This window comes from Nomascus leucogenys, chromosome 3, assembly GCF_006542625.1.
Source record: "Nomascus leucogenys isolate Asia chromosome 3, Asia_NLE_v1, whole genome shotgun sequence".
In the NCBI taxonomy this organism is placed as follows: Eukaryota; Metazoa; Chordata; class Mammalia; order Primates; family Hylobatidae; genus Nomascus; species Nomascus leucogenys.
The window spans coordinates 29296828-29316922 of NC_044383.1; the positions used below are offsets into that span (position 1 = coordinate 29296828).

Genomic DNA, 20095 nt, shown 5'->3' on the forward strand with positions numbered 1-20095 from the left:
AAAAAAAAACAGTGGCTTCATTTACTGAGCAAAGCCCCATTCTAGGGGTTTACACGTATTTATTTCTCCTCCTCACAACAGCCCTTCAAGGTGGGTGTTATCCTAGGTTTACAGGTGAAAGAACAGACTCAGAGGGACTTGCCCCAAACGGAAAACAACAGAGAAGAGATTCGAATTTAGATTTGCTCTCTCCCAGGGCCTTAGACTCTTTCTGCCACCTCAGGCATCTGCCTGGACACCGTAGCCCAGAACACATACAGATGGCATAAAGAATCCCACAAAGTTTTAAGTGTTAATACTGAGAAAACAGCAAGCAGACCACCATTTCCAGGCCTGAGACTTCTGGTCCCTTCCTGCTGTGACTCACTCTGATATTAGCAGACCTAGTGAACTTCAGAGACTCCTGCCAAGAGATTCTGTGAGTGTGGCCTGAGCTATCTGAGGATGAAAGGAAGGAAAGGCTTTCCCTTCCAGCGCTGTTTTCTTTTCTGTTTAATGGGCACAGTAACAACCAGTTCCTGATAATATTCAGAGCACTTTGCAGTCCTCTGCTGGAAGTCCCTAGGAAAAATACAAAGCCCCACAATTATCAGATGACTCACTTCCAGGTGCATAACACAGTGGGACGCTCGCTGCCTGGGAAGAGGGGCTCAGCTTGGAAGCAACCCTGGGCTGCTACTGCTTTCTCTCCCTTCTAGGTCATTCCCTGAAGCTGATGCAGGAGTTCCCCCAACTCTCGCCCCCTCCTCCTGTATCAAAGCAGCAGGGAAGGTGTTGTCATTTTTTTGGCCCTGCCCACTGGTGCAAAACCACGTGCTCATAACATACTGTTCTCATGGGAGCCGGCTTCAATAGCCTTTTAGCAGCAGTCAGAGGACCCGTCTGAAGTTTATGAATGTGTCCTTTGTTTGCTGAGACTTTGTTCCAAAGTTCCCAAGAAGGCAGGGGTGCAGCATGCCTGGGCTGGAGGGTAGGAGAGCAGGGACTGCCTGGGTCTACCCCTGTGTGCTGCCCCAAAATGTCCCTAATGTACCCATGCCACTTCCTGACATTTCACCCCAACACATGCCTACCTGCCAGTGTCAAGAGAGCCCTCACTCCCTTTTTCGCAGAGAAGGCTTTCCATTCCTTTTACCTCAGATAGCCCAGGCCACACTCACAGAATCTTGGTAGAAGGAGTCTCATAAGTTCATTAGGTTTTACTCCCTGCTTCATGCCCACATTTTATCTAGATTGTCACCTACCCTTCCCTAAACAGTCCAGGCGAGGAAAGTCCATAGGTACGTGTCTAATGTTTCACAGATACCAGGTCACTGAGCGGCACAGCTTGTGGCTTCATGGGAAGATTATAGGCTTGAAAGTCAGATAGGTTTGGATTCAGATCCTGGCTCTATGATGTTGGTGGGTGGCCTCACCTCTATGCCTCAGTTGCCTTATCTGTAAAATGGAGATAAGCGCCTGCCTCAGAGGTTTATGCGAGAATGATACATGTAAAGCTTTATTGCACAATGCTTAAGCCTCAATACATGGGATGCAGTAGTTGTAATTTATTAAACCCTCCCATGATGTGTCAGGGCCCTGAGGCTTGTCCAGTTTTTTCCTGAAAGAAGAATTACTTCTCTGCTCCTTCTCTTACCCTGTAATCCTCTGTTCATCGTCCATTTCTACAAGAAGCTTTAGCAGGAAGGGAGGTGTCCACGGCAAGGCAGCTGAGGGTCAGACAAACGTGTCAGGGTTCATTCCTGGGCCATTTTCTAAACGTTGGCAGTGAGTCTGCCTGCAGTTAGATGAAGGCCAGTCCAGACCAAACGGGGCTGCAACCATCTCTGTCTCCAGGGCTACGTCTGGAAGGGATTTTGCTGGAAGGGATTTTCCAAGGCACTTACCCTGTTAGCACTTTGCTTTTCTGACTGCAGCGTGCCTCCCAGGAAGAAAGAACATAGAAGTTACTTTATCCAGAGCTTCCCACTTCACTCCAGGAATTTCAAATTCCTGCTCCTGGGAGTAAAGGCAGTGAGGTTCTTTTCCCAATCCTAACTCCATTCATGTATTCAGCAAGCATTCATTATAGCATCTACCCTCTTCCAATGCTGGGTACTCAGAACCTAATAGAAGAGCTGTCAGTGTCAATGATGCCAGATTGGAGGGAGCGAGGGAGGGTGCTGCTGACCTTCCTAGGTCTCCAAACTTCCTCCTCTTCCTCTCTGTCAGCCCCTGGGGCCTTTAGAAGAAGACAAGGAGGTGGAGGAGACAACTTAGTCATGCTCCCCAGGCTTCTTCTGGAGCAGCTGCAGGGATGTTGTTCAGCCACTTCTTCCCAGAGGACTCCTTAACATGCAACCATGACGATGTAACAAATCAAAAAGGAGACCTGACCATAGCACCAATACCAGTGCCAACAGCAGTATCATTTACCAAGCACTGCCGAGTGACTGTGAGATGGTCCACAAGGCCATACATTGGACACTATTGCCATAGCAAGTGGTAGAGCCAAGATTCAAACCCAGGCCATCTGATTCCAGAGTTTGACTCCTTAGCAATGGTTCTCTAAGCCTCTGCAAACTGTTAAGCTCTTCTTAGCTGATGAGCTTTGGGCTGTTTCTTTCTCGGTGACCGTAGGAGTGGAAATGAGCCCACGTGAACTTGACACTATCAGTGGCTGCTTGCTGCCCACCTCAGTCTGACTGACACACATATGAGTCATGGGTCCATGCATTCAGCAGGCATTATTTGGACACCTACTGGGTGCCAGCACAGCCTCGGTGGACCACCCGCATCACACCTTATTGCTCCGTCCCTGTGACTAGAAAATGATGTCATAGTAGGGTTGTTTTGTGCAATCCGTAGAGAGTGCGACTCTGAGTAGTCATAGGCAATTCTGGGAGCAATTTTGCTAACTGTTCCTAGCCTTACCATGTGGGCCCTCTGCTCTCCAGAGAGGAGGAGGACTGGTTTGCTCTGACTAACTGGTGTGGGAGGGCTGGCAGAGGCCCGGCTCTGTTGTTCAGCCCAGATCCTTGCAGCAGAGCACAAGCAAAGACGCTCTTAATTTTTTTACAGCTGGGTTGGCCTCCCCTTTGTCTTTGTGCCTGTTAATGTTCCCCTTTATTGAGATGAAAGGGGTTTTTAGATCTTTGCAGGGAGAGTGTGTGCGTGCGTGCGTGTCTGTGTGTGTTCGTGTGTGTGTGTGTGTGTGTGTGTGTGTGTGTCTGTGTATGCGTGCAGGAGGCCTACAGCACTTCCCTTCCTCTCCCCTCCCCACTCTCCCCAGCCCAGCTGGGGCCCAGGCTTTGTGTCAGGTACCGCCTAAGCCGCAGGGGACTCGGGTAGAAGAACAGTCTGGGATTTCTTTCGCTGTGTGGGGCCCAGAATCTCAGGAAGCCAGGACATGGGTAAGAGACCAGTGGGGTGGGGAGGCTGAGATGGGGAACAAGCCTTTCCGAGGTCGTGGACAAGGCCTTGGGGGGTTCATCCTCCCCCATCTCCTAGAGGCAGGGTGTCTTTCTAAGCTGGGCTCTCTTTGTTCCCATCCAGGGGTCAAAAGGAAGGTGGCTGCTGGGTGCTGGCCCTTTATCTAATTCTATCCATCCTAGTTTCTCAGTGAAAGGGGGAAAGTGGAAGGGGGCGGGGAGTGGCCAAGGGAGGGCTTTGTTCCCTCCTTGTTTTCCTTTGTGTTTACTCCGGGTTCTGTTCCAGTCCCTTCCCCTTTCCATTGAGTCAAGTGTGTCTGCTGTTGTGCGGAGCTGCGCGCAGCCTCCCCTCCCTGCCCCACTGAGAAAGTGTGGTTTTGCCTGAACGTTTGTGGCTCTGCTTGGAGGCAGGGGGTGTGTAGATCATGGGGTGGAGAGAGAGAAAGGGGACGACTCTTGGGAACTCTGGCATGTCCTGCCCCAAGGTGGGTGTTCATGTTCTCTCCAAACCAGCACCCCTGTGGGTGAGATGCGGCCACAGGGCTAGGGGAAATTCGGAGGCATACGAGCCCAGACCAAGCCAATGTAGGACAATGGGAAGTGGTGAGGGCGCATTGCTGTGACTGTGATACACGCATAGAAACCGGAGGTGGGAATCCTGGAGGCCGAGGGAGACCTTCCCCCGCAGGCTGGCTGTGGGAGATGCATCCTTCCTGCAAGTGGTGGGCATTTGTGGGGAACTTTCTTGTGAAAGTGGTGGGCATTTGTGGGGAACTTTCTTGTGAAAGTGGTGCCTCCAGTGCGTGCTATGAGCTGTGGGACCCCAGGATAGTGTGTGTCCTTAGCACGGAGCGCAGGTCTATGCCAGTTGCTCTGGGGAATGCAAAGACAAACAGGACCCTGCCCTTGCCCTGGAGGAGCTCACAGTTAGAAAGGTGATGGGGCAAGACAAAGACAGAGGCAGCTGTCGCCCACACCAGGGTGACATGGGGCCTGGAGCCAGGCTGTTGTGTGACCTTGGGCACATTGCCTCACCTCTCAGCACCTTGGGCTCCTGCCAGGGACGTGAGGCTGATGGCCCCCTACCCCGGGGTTGCTGCATGGGTTAAATGCAATAACTCAAGGATAGAGACACATGGGACCAGCCTCGGTTGGGTGCCTGCTGTGTGCCAGTGCATCTACAGAGCCACCTGACCTACATGAGGTGCCTGGTGCACTCAGTGGGGCCTAATTCATATGTCCCTCTCCCTCCCCTGTTCTTCTGTCCCTTGGAAGAAAGAGGGATTTGTCCTGGGATCCTGGAAGGCTCCTTGGAAGTGGAGTCTGAGATGGGCTTGCTGTGAGGTCAGTTGGGTAGGGTTTTGGCCAGCAGAGAGGTGAAGCATGAATGTTTCCAGGAATTGTGGGGAGGTGCAGGAGGTATCTGGGGGACAGGAGATGATCTGAAGTGGCCGGTCCAGGCAGAGAGGGAAACAAGAGGTCCTCTGAGGCTGGTTGGGCCAGGCCTTGAACATTCTTAAAGTGCTGACTTGTGTCCCATGGAAACGGGACTCCCTTGAAACAGGGAGGGGAGACGTGCAGGGTTGGGGAGCTAACTGGGGGTTTTGGGGTGTTAGAGCTCAGATGAGCTGACCAAAGGCCTACGCTGGCCAGCATGTGAGAGAGAATCCATCTCATGTGGAATCCCCGGGCTTTGGTGCAGAGCAAAGGCCAGGTCAGAGGTGGCTGGGGAGACTGGAGATACCCCAGCAAAGAGGAAGGTCAGCGAGGGGAGCTGGCTGGGAGAGAGGAGGGTGCTTCGCGCTTTGAGACTGCAGTAGTCTCCTGGGGTGGCCATAACAAGTTGCCACACACTGGGAGGGCTTAAGACAGCAGGCATTTATTTTCGCAGTTCTGGAGACCAGGATCAAGGTATCAGGGCCACACTCCCTCCGGATGCTCTAGAGGAGAGTCCCTCTTTGCCTCTTCCAGCTCCTGTTGGCTCAGATGACCCTCAGCTGTGGCAGCATCACTCCCATCCCGGCCTCCGTCTCCCCTCACCTCTCCTCGTCTCTCTCTTCTCTGTCACTTCATAAGGATACTTGTCATTGGATTTAAGGCCCACCCGGGTAATCCAGGATGATCTCATCTCAAGTTCTTTAATTTAATCACATCCGCAAAGACCCTTTTAGGTCACATTCATAGGGGCTGGGGATTAGCACGAGGACGTATATTTTGAGGGCTGCCATTCAACCTACACAGTTGAATGGATCTGAGATGCCCTGGAGGGAACGGGTGGGAGACAAGGAGGTGTGGGCCAGAGCCCAGGGGTTGCAGGGGAGCCCCCTCCTCGTCTCTGCTACTGTTTTACTCCTTGTAGTCTCTTCTCACTGTCCTCTCCACAACCCAGCCATAGAGATCAGGCCTTTGTCTGTCTGTCCCCAAGATGCTGTGATTTCTGTGATGTCCTGCTGGAGGAGGCGGGCAGAGTGGCTGGATGGAGGGACACTCTGTCCTTCCTGGGAGAGGATGGCATCCCTGCCTTCTCCATCTGCTCACTGAGGGATGCGCATCAGCCAGCGGAGGAGCAGGAACAGGAAGGATGTGGCTCACCCACCCAGAGTCGGCAGAGTCCAGCTCTGTCCTTCCTGTGCCTCTGCTGGCTGGCAGACCACCCCCATGACCAGTCCTGAGGACAGAATTGGCATTCTGGTGACTTTTTGAAACCGCTCCCTCTTCCAAAGTGGGCCTTGAGAGCACTTAATGCTTTGGACGGGTGTGAGCAGCACCTCCTGTGAGTCCGGCCAGCGTGTCCACGTGCAGACAACAGAGGCTCGCTGGGGCAAAAAAGGCAGCTCCTGCCCCGTGTGTACTTCTCCACCGGCTCATGGTAGGGCCACCTCAGGTGGGCACTGGGGTGGAGCTGTCCCCTCTCTGCTGTCTGTCCCGCTGCCCCACCTCACCAGAGTCCAGACTGACCCCTGGGTGCTTCTGAGCCCAGCATCCCACTCAGTCAGTCTGGGCTCTCCCCTGGGTTAGGGAGGGACAATCGGGGCTCCTGGGGCCCACAGGCCTTACTCTAATACCAAGCGCTTCTTAGTGCGGCACCATTAGGCCTTTTTGCTGAGGCGAGCCTCTGCTGTCCTCACGTGCACACGCTGGCTGGACTCAGGGGGTGCCCGGTTCCACCCACCCAAAGCATTAAGCGTCCTCAAGGCCCACTCTAGAAAGAGAAAGGGACTTTAAAAAAGTCACTAGGATGCCAACCCAACAAAGCCTCTTCTCTCTTTTCTTCTAGTCCTTGCAGAGGCCGTGGGGAAGGAAGAAAATCTGCTCTGGCATTTACACTAAGCTCCTACAAGGCCTGGCACAGAGTCAGCCCTCATAAGTGCTGGTTAGGATTATTCCGAGTGTGGCTGCTGGGGCCAACGAGGAGACAAGGGAGTAATCAGGCCTAGGTTTGGGGAGAAAGGTGGAGCCGGTATTTCAGGGAGTCATGGACTCAGAGGAAATAGTGGGTTTGCCAAGTAGTTGCTGATGGGGGTAGGAGTAAGGAGAGTCCCGGGTTAGGGGTTACCTTGAGGAATGCGTCATGGGGGATTGCAGACCAGAGCCCACAGGCTCTGGGTGGCCACTAACATATTGTATTTCATTGTCTTTTCTTTTCAAGACGGGGTCTCAGTGCATCACCCAAGTTGGGAGTGCAGTGGCGCCATTTCAGCTCACTGTGACCTCCGCCTCCCAGGCTCAAGCGATCCTCTCACCTAAGCCTCCTGAGTAGCTGGGACCACAGGCGTGTGCCCCCACGCCCAGGTAATTTTTATATATTTTTGTTAGAGACGGGGCTTCGCCATGTTGCCAAGGCTGGTCTTGAACTCCTGAGCTCAGGCGATCCATCTGCCTCAGCCTTCCAAAGTGCTGGGAATTACAGGTGTGAGCCACTGCACCCAGTGTTGCTCACGTGGTTTTTAAAGAATTTTTGAAATAGCAGCTAACATTTAAAAATGGGGGGATTTTGATAAAGTCCAGATTAGTGGCTTTTCTTTGGGAAAAAAAGATCTTGCCATTCCAGGTGCACAGAATGTGTGGCGTGGGGACTCGCCTCTTCAGACGAAGCATGTGCCATCCAGTTGACCAGTGTCCCCTCCTCTCAGCTGTCCACTGTAGCCCCGCTTATTTTCCCTGAGGGCTGGCCCTCCCAGACACTTGATTTGACAACCCGGGTCCTCGAGATAGGTGTCTGGAGAGAGGAAGGGAAGGAGCCCAGTGGCCACGGGGTGGCAGGTCTGGGGAAGGTGGGCTGGCCAACATGATGGTCCTGCCCAGTGGGAGAGGGGGCAGGTGACTGGATGGGGTCAGGGCTGCAAGGATGCCGAGAAGAAGAGGAAGTACGGCAAGCCCAGAGCCGCAAACGCACCCTTTCCACCCACTTTCTCAATGATCTTTTTGTTGGTCCTCTTCCTTCCTCTTTCCTCGCCTGTCCCTCCCTCCCCTTCCAGGGCCCAGCCTCTGGCCCCAGTCTGCTCAGCTGCCCCCCATGTTCCCTCTCCTGTCCCCATTTGGAGTGCAAGTGAAGAGGGACCCAGCCAGAGATGCCCTGGTGGGAGGAGCTCTGAGGCCTTGCACTTGCTGGGGCAAAGCCCTTCTCCTCTCCCACTGTCCCGGAAGGATGGGAGCCAATCATGCTGAGCAGTTACACACTCAGAGCCAGTGTTACTGAGCCATTTGTGCTATGTCCTCTGTCCTGAGTTAGGAAACAAGGAGGCAGTTGGTGGAGACATGTCACTCCCACAGTTCTATCTGCCTCCAGCCACCTCCTCCCAATGTGTGATAAGTCAACTCCTACTTACATGTTGGGAGCCTGCAGTGTGCCCAGCCCCGTGCGTGGTACACCAGGGGCTGCAGGAGAACATTCAGCTTCTTGACCATGCTGGAACTGTAGGTAGGAAGGCAGGGACCGGTGGGTGACACAGTAAAGAGCAGGAAGGTGGCCTGACCTGCAGGAGTTCCAGGACGGGCGAGATAGGCCAGATCCAGCGACAGGCGCCTGGAGAAGGGCCCTGAGCTGGCCTTGTGCTATGGGAAGCTGGTGTCACTGCAGCGTGGGGCGTGAGCTCTGCTAGAGAGAAGCATGGAGTCGAGGGTGAGACGAGTAGGCTGGGCCATGGGAGGAGGGTTTCACGATGGCTGAGACCGCCCGCCCATGGGTTCCAAACTCTAAAACCAAGACTCAGGATAGAACTCATGCTCCTTTCTCATAGTCCTGTTTTTCTAAGGCCTGGGAAGCTTGGGAGACAGCCAACCTGGATAATTTTGGTGGTCACCACTGACAGTGATGCTGCAGAGGTGCCCCCAGGCAGGGGAAGAGGCAGGACCCACTCAGTTTTCCATCAGTCCCTTGAGGGGATGGAAGGAGACCAGAGGGAGGGGCAGACTCAGGCTAGGTGCTGCTCACATTCAGTCATGCACTGCAGACTCAGGAATCCTAGAGGCCACCCAGTGACCTTCCCAGAACATCAGTCTCTTCATCTGTAAGAGAATTTTAATGCAACTACCTAAATGAGGTTGTGACAATTAAATGACAAAACGTGCAGACTACTTAGCATCCTGCCTGGTATCGGGTACCTGCTTCCTAAATGGCTGGTCATGTAAACATCTTCACCTTTCACCACCCTTCCCCTGTTCTGTGCTGGAATCACTGCCAGGTGCTCCCTGGGAGAGTCCACAGGATGATACCCAGCCTGCCTCTTCCACTCCACCCACCCTCCAGGCCTAGCACGTCTCCTCTTGAGGCCTCAGTTTCTACCTCTGTAAAATAAAGAAACCTAAATTCAACTCTATATTCTGACTTTCTTAAATGTTTGGCTTGATTTCTCCCCAACAACTGTGTACCTCATAAGCTGGGGCTGAGAAACTGCAGCACAAGGCCAGGATACAGAAGGAGTTCAGCCCAAACTCATGGCAGTTTGGGCCTCCCTTGGCTCCTTCTTTCTTGGAGGAGCCAGAACCTAGAGAGTAAAAGGGACCCAAGTCACCCCCAAGGCCTGGGCTAAAAGCGCCCTCCCCTGCCATCAGCCAGTCCTTTATTCCATTTCGTAAAGGAAACCTATCAGCTACTCCTTTTGGCTCTGAACGTGATGCCAGGGCCAGGCCTTCTTTTGCTGTTGTAATTAGCAGAGCTAATTGCATCTGTCAGGCTGTGTGCTGGGCAAGCCCTTGGCAATTTCCAGGATGTGGGCTGCTGTGACACTGCAGGAGCCCCACCCTCCTACCCAGAGGATGCCTGGTTTGGGAAGGGATGGTTCTCCGACATGAACGGGCATTAGAATGACCTAGAGGGCTTGTTAAGACACAGATACTGGGCCCAGCCCTGGAATTTCTGATCAGTGGGTTTCAGGTTGCCTGTGAAAATTTGCATTTCTAACAAGTTGCCAGGTGGCACTGTTGCTGCTAAGCACATTGAGAACCACTGTCCCAGAGGGAATACCAGGTGGCCAAGAAATGGGTCCTGGGCACCCCTGCTGCCTAAGGCTGTGGTCAGTCAACCCTCAGTGGGAGTAGATGGGCAGTGGGGCAAAAGCGGTGTGATGAACAGGTTGTGGGGCCGGACAGAGGCTCCTACTGTTCCTGGTTGGTTGTAGGAATTCTGTCTGGAAGGAGAGGAGGAGGTGAAGGTGGAGCCAAGGAGTTGCACACCGACATCTCCCCAACAGGTGAGGGCAGGGAGAGCTCCAGACAAGGAGAGGCCCTCAGAGAACAGGAAGGAAGCTCCCTCCCTCCTCTGCACTTTGCAGCCTGTAGCTCACGTGCCTTTTATGCCCCATATCTCATTCTGTCTGGGGACTCCATACATAGTGGCTGTCTACCTTCCCACGTGGATTGTAATGCTTTTGCTACCAGGGGTCAGGCCATACTCATCACTGCAGGCCCTGAGGCATCCCACATGTTCCTCGAGCTCAGTATGTGCTCCGTACATGTAGCACAGTGGAAAAACTTGAGCTTTGCTGGCAAAGACAGACAGAATGAGCTTGAATCTCAGCCCAGCTATGGCTTTTCTAGTCCTGTGGCTAGAAAATGACTTAGTCTCTTGGGCTTTGGTTAACCCATCTGCAAAACAGGGATGGCACCCACCTCTTAGAAAGTTACAGTGGTCAGTGTGTGCAGTGCCCAGCACATCCTAGTGAGGGCTTGAGAAATGGGAGAGCTATGGGTGTTAGGCAATGCTTTGTGGTGTTTATTGGATTAAGCTATAGTGGGGAGTGCTGCAGGCTCTGGGGGACCCAGGAGTGAGGGACCCCAGTGAAGGAAGGAAGCCTTGGATTTCCCCCAGGGTCTTGGCTTCTGGCCAGCCTCAGAGTAAGGGTCTGAGTAAACCACTGGTCCTGGCCAGCCACCTGCAGCCCTCTGTCCGGGCCACCCAGAAGCTTCCGTCTTCCCTCAGCCCCTATCACCCCATGACTCCAGCATTGCCAGGCTAAGTTTAGCTGTGAACTGCATGGGCTGCCCCTCTCTGTGGACAAGGGCGGAGATGGAGAGGAATTCAGCAGGCTTCCTGCCGGCTTCCTGGCAAGCAGACAGAAAAAAGCCCGCCAAGTGACCCAGGTTTATTCTCAAAGCCAAACCCACCAGCTGATGTCTCAGACCACAGGTGTGGGAGAGCCTGGTAGAGGTGAGAACTTTGGGCCAAGGCAGAGGTGGACACCCTTGGAACTGGGAGCAGGGGACTCTTTGGGGAGGCATGTGCTGGTATGTGCAAGTACATGCACACATATACACATATCCATGGTTTGTGAGAGGCTCCTCACTACCTGTCCTGTCTCAGAATGTCAGAATGCCCTGCTTCCTTCCCTTTTGTGGACAAGTCAACTCTATACAATATTTGAAGGGATTTATTCTGAACCCATCTGAATGACCAAGGCCTAAGGCATAGTCCCAAGAGATCCTAAAAACATGTGCCGCAGACAGTTAGGTTACAGCTTGATGTTACACATTTTAGGGGGACAGAAGTTACAGGCAGGCCTGGTGCTCACACCTGTAATCCCAGCACTTGTGATCCCAAGCAGATCACTTGAGGTCAGGAGTTCGAGACCAGCCTGGCCAACATGGTGAAAACCTGTCTCCACTGGAAATACAAAAATTAGCCGGGCATGGTGAGGCATGCCTGTAGTCCCAGCTACTCAGGAGGCTGAGGCGAGAGAATTGCTTGAACCTGGGAGGCAGAGGTTGCAGTAAGCTGAGATCCCTCCACTGCACTGTAGCCCAGGCGACAGAGTGAGACTTAGTCTCAAAAAATAAAATAAAATAAAATAAAATAAAACAGAAGTTACAGGCAGATATCCATCAATGCATATGTAAGGAATATGTTAGTTTGGTATGGCAAGATGGGACAACTTGAAGTGAGGGCAAGGAGTGGCTTCCTGGTCATAGGTGGATTCAAAGATTTTCTGACTGGCAGTTGGTTGAATGAGTTATCATCTAAAGACCTGGAATCAGTAGAAAGGAGTGTCTGGGATAAGGGGTATGGAGACCACAGTTCTGACTACGTAGATGAAGTCCCAGGAAGCGGGTTTCAGAGAGGAGATGGTAAATGTCTGTCAAACCTAAAAAGGTGCCAGACTCTTAGTTCATCTCTCCTGGATCAGGAAGAGGCCTGGAAAGGGAAGGAAATTCTGTACAGAATGTAGATCAGACTCTTAGTTCATCTCTCCTGGATGAGGAGAGACCTGGAAAGGGAAGGAGATTCTGTACAGAATGTAGATTTTCCCAACAATAGGCAGCTTTGCAGGGCCATTTCAAAATATGTCAAAGAATATATTTTGGGGTAAAATACTTTGATTTCTTTCAGGGCCTGCTATCTCACGTGATGCTATATTGGGTTGAAATTCAGTATCTTATTGCTACAGAGTCTGTTTTGTCACTCTTAGGATCCCTGTGCTAATGTTAATGCTGGTCAGTTGTGCCTGAATTCCAGAGGGAGGAGGGTATAATAGGGTTTGTCAGCTCCTCCTTCCCATCATTTCATGAACTAGTTTTTAAGGTTTGTTTTGGAATCCCCTTGGCCTGCGGGAGGTTCTTCTGACCCCTGGGGTCCCCAGGGCAGTGTCTCCTATGACTGGGTTTGGGAAGGGGAAGTACCAGAGGCTTCAAACTGAGCCCCATCTAGTGGGCCCTGAGCGGTCACAGCCCTATTATCTGCCTCGGCCTGTCCTATCCCATAGGGTGCTGCACACAGAGCCAGCCTGTGCAGAGTTTAACAAGGAGCCAAATGACAGCTGGGATCCGATCCAGGGAAGCGAGGAGATGGTTTACGTGAGAAAGTGAGTCAGAGGGAACCCCTGACCTGCAGGAGGATCCCAGGCTCTGAAGCCTTCTCCCCTTTGCTGGGGGCCAGGGCGGACTCAGGGGTGTGCCACGGAAGAGAAATAGCAGCAGAACATCTTGTGCTTTCAGAGCACTTTCGAGTGTGTGTTTACTCCCCATGCCTGGGGCTCAGGCAGGGCTGCTGTGCTCAGCAGGTGAGAAAGCAGAAGCCTGTGGATGCTGAGGAGAAGGAACCTGCCCTGTGCCAGGCACGGTGCTAAGCACCCAAGGTGTATGATCTCACTCGCCCGTCCCAACATCCCTGTGAAGGAGGGAGTGTTATTAATTCCTCCTCACAGGGAAAGCGTGGGAGCGCAGAAGCTGTGCAATCCACCCACAGTCACTCAAGGTTAGAACACAGGTCTGCAGTCCACCCTGAACCCCCGCAGGCAGGGTCATCTGCGTATTTCCATCCCATCACAGTTCCTTTTATAAGAAAACTTGCTCAGGAGCAAGCATGTTGCTGAGTGCTTTACATGCATTATCTTGTTCAAGCTTTATAACAGCAGATATGGTTATTCTCATTTTACAGATGAAGAAACTGAGGTTCTGAGAAGTGATTTGTCCAAAGTCACCTCCAGTAGGTACGCATACTGGGTTCTGACCCAGTCTGTCTCCTCACGAGTCTATCCTCTTTTCCCCTTGCACACAGAGTTGATCCCTTCAGTTGGTTTGCAGTTCTGAACCTTGCTTATGCCAGTACAAGGACGCTCTTACAAGCTCTTCCTCTGGCAGGAATGAGGATGTAGCAAGTAGCACCGTGAAGTATGGCGTAGACACAGGGAGGGTTCCCAGCCATAGGGCTTGGCCATGGCCCCACTCCTCTGTTCGTGGCATCCTGCACTGAGTTGACAAGGAACCTGGGTAGATGGTTGTCTGGGCTATTACTGTGACTGGTCAAGGCCCACTGTGTCCAAAGGCGGCTGCCTGTGATCCAGGCGCCTTGAAGGACCCTAAACCACCCCCCAAATTATCTCCTAACTGGCTGCTGCCTGATACTCTGCTGTGAGTACTCTCCACCTTTAAGTTAACATTCTCAACCATGTTAATCACCCAGCCTCGCAGTTAGTTATGCCTTGGACCCTCCCTGGCAAAACTTTCTGTTGATGTTTCTCTAATGTAGAAACCAGGCTGACCTGTTTCTGCCATTATCCAGCAAGCTGCTCCTTGGCTTGGGGAAGGAAAGCTGGCTCGCTGCCCCCTGCACTTTTTCCTTACCCCACCCACCTTGCAGTGTGACTTCCTCCACTTTATCCTGTCCCCGCTTTCCTCCTCCAGTGGAAACCTGTAAGCGCTTCAGAGCTCACCTCTGAGGCCCACACTGAGAATCCTCAGGGTGGGGGATGGACCTTCTCCACTCCCCAACCCTTTTGGTTCCTGCAGACCTGTCCAGCTGTGTATGGGGTAGAACTGTCTGAGTCACATCTGAGCAGCAAGTTTGTCTAGGCGTGACCAGCAGCCAACTCAGTCCATCTCCATCCTGCCGCTTGCCAGGGACAACCTGCAGAGGTATCTTTACCTAGGGACAAATCCCTGTTCCTAGGCACCATTAGGACAAGAATTTCATTGTGCAAATTCCAGGTCAGGGGCTCAAGCCAAAGGGAATGGGGCTCAGGCTGGCACAGTAGCTCCTATCAGCCAGTGTTGGCGGGCACTAGGGGGTGGTGGGAGAAGCCCTGTGCTCTCAACAATCTCAGGACCTCAACTGATTTGCATTTGGCCATTTGCTTCCTTCATCGAGGTCCCAAGCAAGGAGGGGGGCAGCTCAAGCGTGGAAATAGCAGATTGTTAAGTCCCAGGGTTCCTGCTGAGGAGAGGAGAGGGTGTAACTAAGGCTTGCAGCATAAGACAGTGCCTCTCAGATTTTTATATGGATGGTATTAAAATGCAGATTCCGATTCAGTAGGTGTGGGTGGGGCCGAGATTCTGCATTTCTAACAAGCTCCCAGGAGATACTGCAGCTGCTGGTCCATGAATCACACTTCGAATTGCAAAGATTGTAGGGATTAGCCTTTCTCCAAAAGTCACTTGAGGCTTAAAAATCCACTTATCCTAGGGGAACAGAGTGCCTCCTTTCATAATTAAGTCAGATTTAAAGTTCAGATGCCTGATGAGAAGAAACTAGTGACTCTTTGCTCTCTGGTCATCATCAAGATTGTCCTAGGGAAAGACAGAAGCCAGGAGAGTGTGTCTGAATTTGGGGTACGGTCTTCCAGGTCAGAAGGAGATGTTTACAGAAGAGGAGGATAAGGGCTCAAATCTATTTCTGAAACAGTTATTGTTCAGTGAATATGTGCTGTGCACTGGTCACTGGGCCATGCAGTTTGCAGGGATCATTGCATCTATCAATGCCATGACCCTGTGAGATACTGTTGCTTTCTCCTTGTGCAGTAAGGAAACCAGGGCTCAGAGAGGTGTGTTAACATGCCCAGGGTCACACAGCTTTTCAGTTGACAGTGCTGGTTTGGAACCTAGCCCTTTCTCCCTTAACCACTAGGCTTCACTGTATTGCAGGAAGATGACATTCACTTGGGAGAGAAAGGGATATTTTATTCAGGACTATTTTGATTTCAAGTGGTGGAAAGACCACTCAAACTGACTTAAAAAGGGTTTCTTTATTGGCTTGTATGACTAAAGAGCTCAGACAGCAATGCCTTCAAGCAGAGCTGAATGTGGGGAGGGGGGTTCTGCTTTCCTCTATGTTGGTGTTTTTCTCAGGCGGGCTTCCTTCCCGAGAGCCCACTGCAGGTATAATCCTGTTCCCTCAGCAACCTAGCAACTAAACTAGCAACAGGATGAGCCTTTCTTCCCATTGGGCCCAACACACCCTATATCTGTCTCTCATTGGCCCAAATTGGATCAAATGCTCATCCCAGAACCAATCGCTCTAGCTGTAGCTGGGTGGCAGAATGTCTGATTGTCTTGGGCCTGGGTTTTGAGCCCACCCCAGGAGCTTGGAGGTGGGTATATCCTCGCCCTGGCCATAGGGACTGGTAGGAGAAAAGGGTTAGGGACAGTGGGGTGCTGCTGCCATCCAGGAATGTCTGGGTAGGACAGAAACAGATGTCCATCCCAGGGTAGGCCTCTGGGGCTCTTCCATGGCTAGACTGAAGCTCCTGAGGCAGCCGCAGGGAGCTCTCGATGGGTTGGGTGGGAGAACTAAGACCTTAACCAGCCCTGAGGGGCTAAGGTTGGTGCGGGGTCCAGGGACGAAGTGGCATTGAGGGAAGCTTGGTGTGACCATCTGTCTCTCTGTTCCCAGGAGAGCTCCAGCCATGGCCATGGGGCTCTTTCGCGTGTGTCTGGTGGTAGTGACGGCCATCATCAACCACCCGCTGCTGTTCCCGCGGGAGAACGCCACGGTCCCCGAGAACGAGGAGGAGATCATCCGCAAGATGCAGGCGCACCAGGAGAAGCTGCAGCTGGAGCAGCTGCGCCTGGAGGAGGAGGTGGCTCGGCTGGCGGCCGAGAAGGAGGCACTGGAGCAGGTGGCGGAGGAGGGCAGGCAGCAGAACGAGACACGCGTGGCCTGGGACCTCTGGAGCACCCTCTGCATGATCCTCTTCCTGATGATCGAGGTGTGGCGGCAGGACCACCAGGAGGGGCCCTCACCTGAGTGCCTGGGCGGTGAGGAGGATGAGCTGCCTGGGCTGGGAGGCGCCGCCTTGCAGGGCCTCACCCTGGCCAACAAGGCCACGCTTGGCCACTTTTATGAGCGCTGCATCCGGGGGGCCACGGCCGATGCAGCCCGTACCCGGGAGTTCCTGGAAGGCTTCGTGGATGACTTGCTGGAAGCCCTGAGGAGCCTCTGCAACCGGGACACCGACATGGAGGTGGAGGACTTCATTGGCGTGGACAGCATGTACGAGAACTGGCAGGTGGACAGGCCGCTGCTGTGCCACCTTTTCGTGCCCTTCACACCCCCCGAACCCTACCGCTTCCACCCAGAGCTCTGGTGCTCCGGCCGCTCAGTGCCCCTGGATCGCCAGGGCTACGGCCAGATCAAGGTGGTCCGCGCCGATGGGGACACACTGAGCTGCATCTGCGGCAAGACCAAGCTCGGGGAAGACATGCTGTGTCTCCTGCACGGCAGGAACAGCATGGCGCCTCCTTGCAGCAACATGGAGAACCTGCTGTGTGCCACAGATTCCCTGTACCTGGACAAGATGCAGGTCATGAAGTGGTTCCAGACGGCCCTCACCAGAGCCTGGCACGGCATTGCCCACAAGTATGAGTTCGACCTGGCCTTTGGCCAGCTGGACAGCCCGGGCTCCCTGAAGATCAAGTTCCGTTCAGGGAAGTTCATGCCCTTCAACCTGATTCCTGTGATCCAGTGTGATGACTCGGACCTGTACTTTGTCTCCCACCTTCCCAGGGAGCCCTCTGAGGGCACCCCAACCTCCAGCACAGACTGGCTCCTGTCCTTTGCTGTCTACGAGCGACACTTCCTCAGGACGACACTAAAGGCGCTGCCCGAGGGCGCCTGCCACCTCAGCTGCCTGCAGATAGCCTCCTTCCTGCTCTCCAAGCAGAGCCGCCTGACCGGCCCCAGCGGGCTCAGCAGCTACCACCTGAAGACGGCCCTACTGCACCTCCTACTCCTCCGGCAGGCTGCTGACTGGAAGGCGGGGCAGCTGGATGCTCGTCTGCACGAGTTGCTGTGCTTCCTGGAGAAGAGCTTGCTCGAGAAGAAGCTCCACCACTTCTTCATTGGCAACCGCAAGGTGCCTGAGGCCATGGGACTCCCAGAGGCCGTGCTCAGAGCCGAGCCCCTCAACCTCTTCCGGCCCTTCGTCCTGCAGCGAAGCCTTTACCGTAAGACACTGGACTCCTTCTATGAGATGCTCAAGAATGCCCCAGCGCTCATTAGCGAGTATTCCCTACATGTCCCCTCAGACCACGCCAGCCTACCCCAAAAAGCTGACATCTTGTAGAGCATGTGGGATCCTCGAGCTAGGATGAGGGCATCCCTCACATTCACACCCCTGGTGGCATCTGCCAGCCCTGTTCTGGGGACAAGGAGGGCTTTCGTGGGAGCTGTGCTCAGCCTGCCAGGAAGCCAAGCCCTACAGTGCAGAGGAAACAGAATTTCAACGGGAGGCTGGTTTGCTTCATACCATTGGGATCTGTTGGCAAAGCTGTTATTTGGGTTTAGGGACTGATCCCTTGCAGTTTACTTCTGGATCACCATGAATGGCCAAGATGGTGGCAGAACACGCTGTGGACCCTGAGTTAGAGACAATGCAACTGTTGGATTGGGTGTAATTCTTTTTGAATCCCAGATCCAGTCTGTACTTGAATATGAGCAGAGGATCTACAAGAATGCTGACAGGCAACCGTGTTAAGACCCAGCACCCCTATTCCCAGGAGCTCCTGGCCTGACCATCTGCAGCCAAAGCACTAACAGGGACAGATGTGGGAATGTCCAACTTTGCTCCACATCCTGCACAATAGTGGTCCCACCATGGCTGCCATTTTTTTATACTATTTGGAGAAAAGACCTTGTATAAATTCGACGCCTGAGTGACTAACATCTCTGTCACACGGAAATGGGTACTTGGTGGCATACAGAAACACAGTTAGCCACTTTTTCAACTACACTTCTCACTCAGGTGCACCTACACTTCTCACTCAGGTGCACCCCCTTCTGCTGTCCTTTCCCCAATGTACTGGGTCCCGAGCGTGGTGGGTGTCATTTGCCACACTGGGTGCCAGCTCAGCGGCCCCCCACATCCCTTCATTCTCTCCAAAGCTGGTCTTTCTGACTATCATTGTGGTAGGGGGAGGACAGATGCTAAAGGTGGAAGCTGACCTGGAGAAAGAGACACACAGGGTGACTGTGGCAAAGGACAGCGGGAAAAGAAACTCTATCACTTCTTCACTGGCAACCGCAAGGTGCCTGAGGCCATGGCACTCCCAGAGGCTGTGCGCAGGGCCAAGCCTCTCAACCTCTTCTGGCCCTGCGTCCTGCAGCAAAGTCTCTACTGTAAGACAGTAGACTCCTTCGATGAGGTGCTCAAAAATGCTACCCGGGGTGGTGGGGTCTGGCTTGCAGTCTGGCCCAGTTCAGAGAAAGTTGCAGAGATCAGGGGCCAAGGATGTCTTAGCCCCAGGTTGTCCTCAGGGTCCCAGTCCTAGGGCAGGGTGTGCATGGAAGCAAGAACTATGGAAACCTAGCTCCAATCTGCAGGCTCTGAGCCCCTAGTTCCTCACTCCAGCGGGGCTCCCTCACTGCACAGAACCCACCCCTTCTGTGTGGGCACTGCTGACCACACAGATGACCCAGACCCAAAGAGCCTGGCAGAAGCTCTGTAGTTGGAGCTGGGCTCTGTTTCCAGGTCTGGTTCAGGGGGATCAGGAAGCCTCTTTTCCACCTGTGGCTTCACTGGCCCTTTGAGATTTCCTATCTCATCATCACTTCAGTTACCCTTGCAGGGGGCCAGGGAGTCAAGAATATACCTGTGTTCTCCCTCCAGGGTTTAAGCCGGCCATACCTTCCAGAGAGCATAACCAACTCGACAGGGGTGCCCAGTTCCCCCACAAACTGAAGGAAGGAGATCCTTCCCCCATCCCCAGGGGTGCTGTCAACCAGCCTCAGAAAGCTTGAGAAGATGGACCCTTTGCCAACCAGGGTTAATTCCTGGTGGGGCAGCTCGGCTGTGATCAGGGCACCCAAACCTATAGGAAGCCTTCCAGTGTGAGCTGGAATTAGACTGAACATGTGCTTGGGCCTGCCTCTCCCTAGACCCAGCTGTGGGGCACTCCAGGGAATGAACCAGCTCAAGTGTGTTCCTAACAGCAGCCTGGAGCTACCCCCAACCCCTCACAGCCCGACCCTCCTCATTCCGTCAGATGCATTTGTAGAATCGGGGCAAATTTCCTTATTTATTTATGGCCCATGCCTTTCCCCCTCTTCATCCTGATCCCGTTTTGCTTTGAAGAGACCCCAGTAACCAAAAAACAGCCTCCAGAAGCCAAAACCATGCCTGGATCTCCCATAGCTTCTCCTTTGCTTCCAGGAGAAAGTTCACTGAAAAAAAAATATCTTCTGGCTTCTTGTGTGTACAGAGACAACAGAACTCGGTGGGGAAACGGGAATCTTTTCTGCACCAAAGCTGCTTCTAAAGCAGAAAGCAGTGGGGCTCTTGGTGTTTCATGCTGCCTTATTTATATTAAAGGAAGAATTAAATCTTGCAAGGAGTAGAAATGGTCACAGTGTTTGTTTTTAACTTCAGGAAATCTGTGAGGCTCCCAGGGCAGAGTTGGGGACAGGGGGGTGGATTTCCTATTGACAAAGCAGAAGGCTTCACTCCCTTTTTATTCTTACACTTTCAGGAAACTTTAAA

At 53.1% G+C, this 20095-nt stretch overlaps 1 protein-coding gene and 1 long non-coding RNA gene across 2 annotated transcripts; one reads left to right on the top strand and one right to left on the bottom strand.

The window, feature by feature from the left end:
- The first annotated feature begins 3265 nt into the window (after positions 1-3265).
- On the top strand, positions 3266-19952 carry ITPRIP (inositol 1,4,5-trisphosphate receptor interacting protein). Its single transcript, XM_030807353.1, is given in 3 exon segments — positions 3266-3392; positions 16012-17647; positions 17650-19952. Coding segments are annotated over 2 exon segments (1647 nt in total). The 5' UTR covers positions 3266-3392; positions 16012-16024; the 3' UTR covers positions 17674-19952.
- LOC115833316 lies at positions 5533-8899 on the bottom strand. Its single transcript, XR_004028766.1, has 3 exons — positions 8693-8899; positions 8240-8325; positions 5533-5940 (listed from the first exon to the last, which is right to left on the bottom strand). It is a non-coding gene; the product is annotated as an uncharacterized LOC115833316 (long non-coding RNA).
- Positions 19953-20095: the final 143 nt, after the last annotated feature.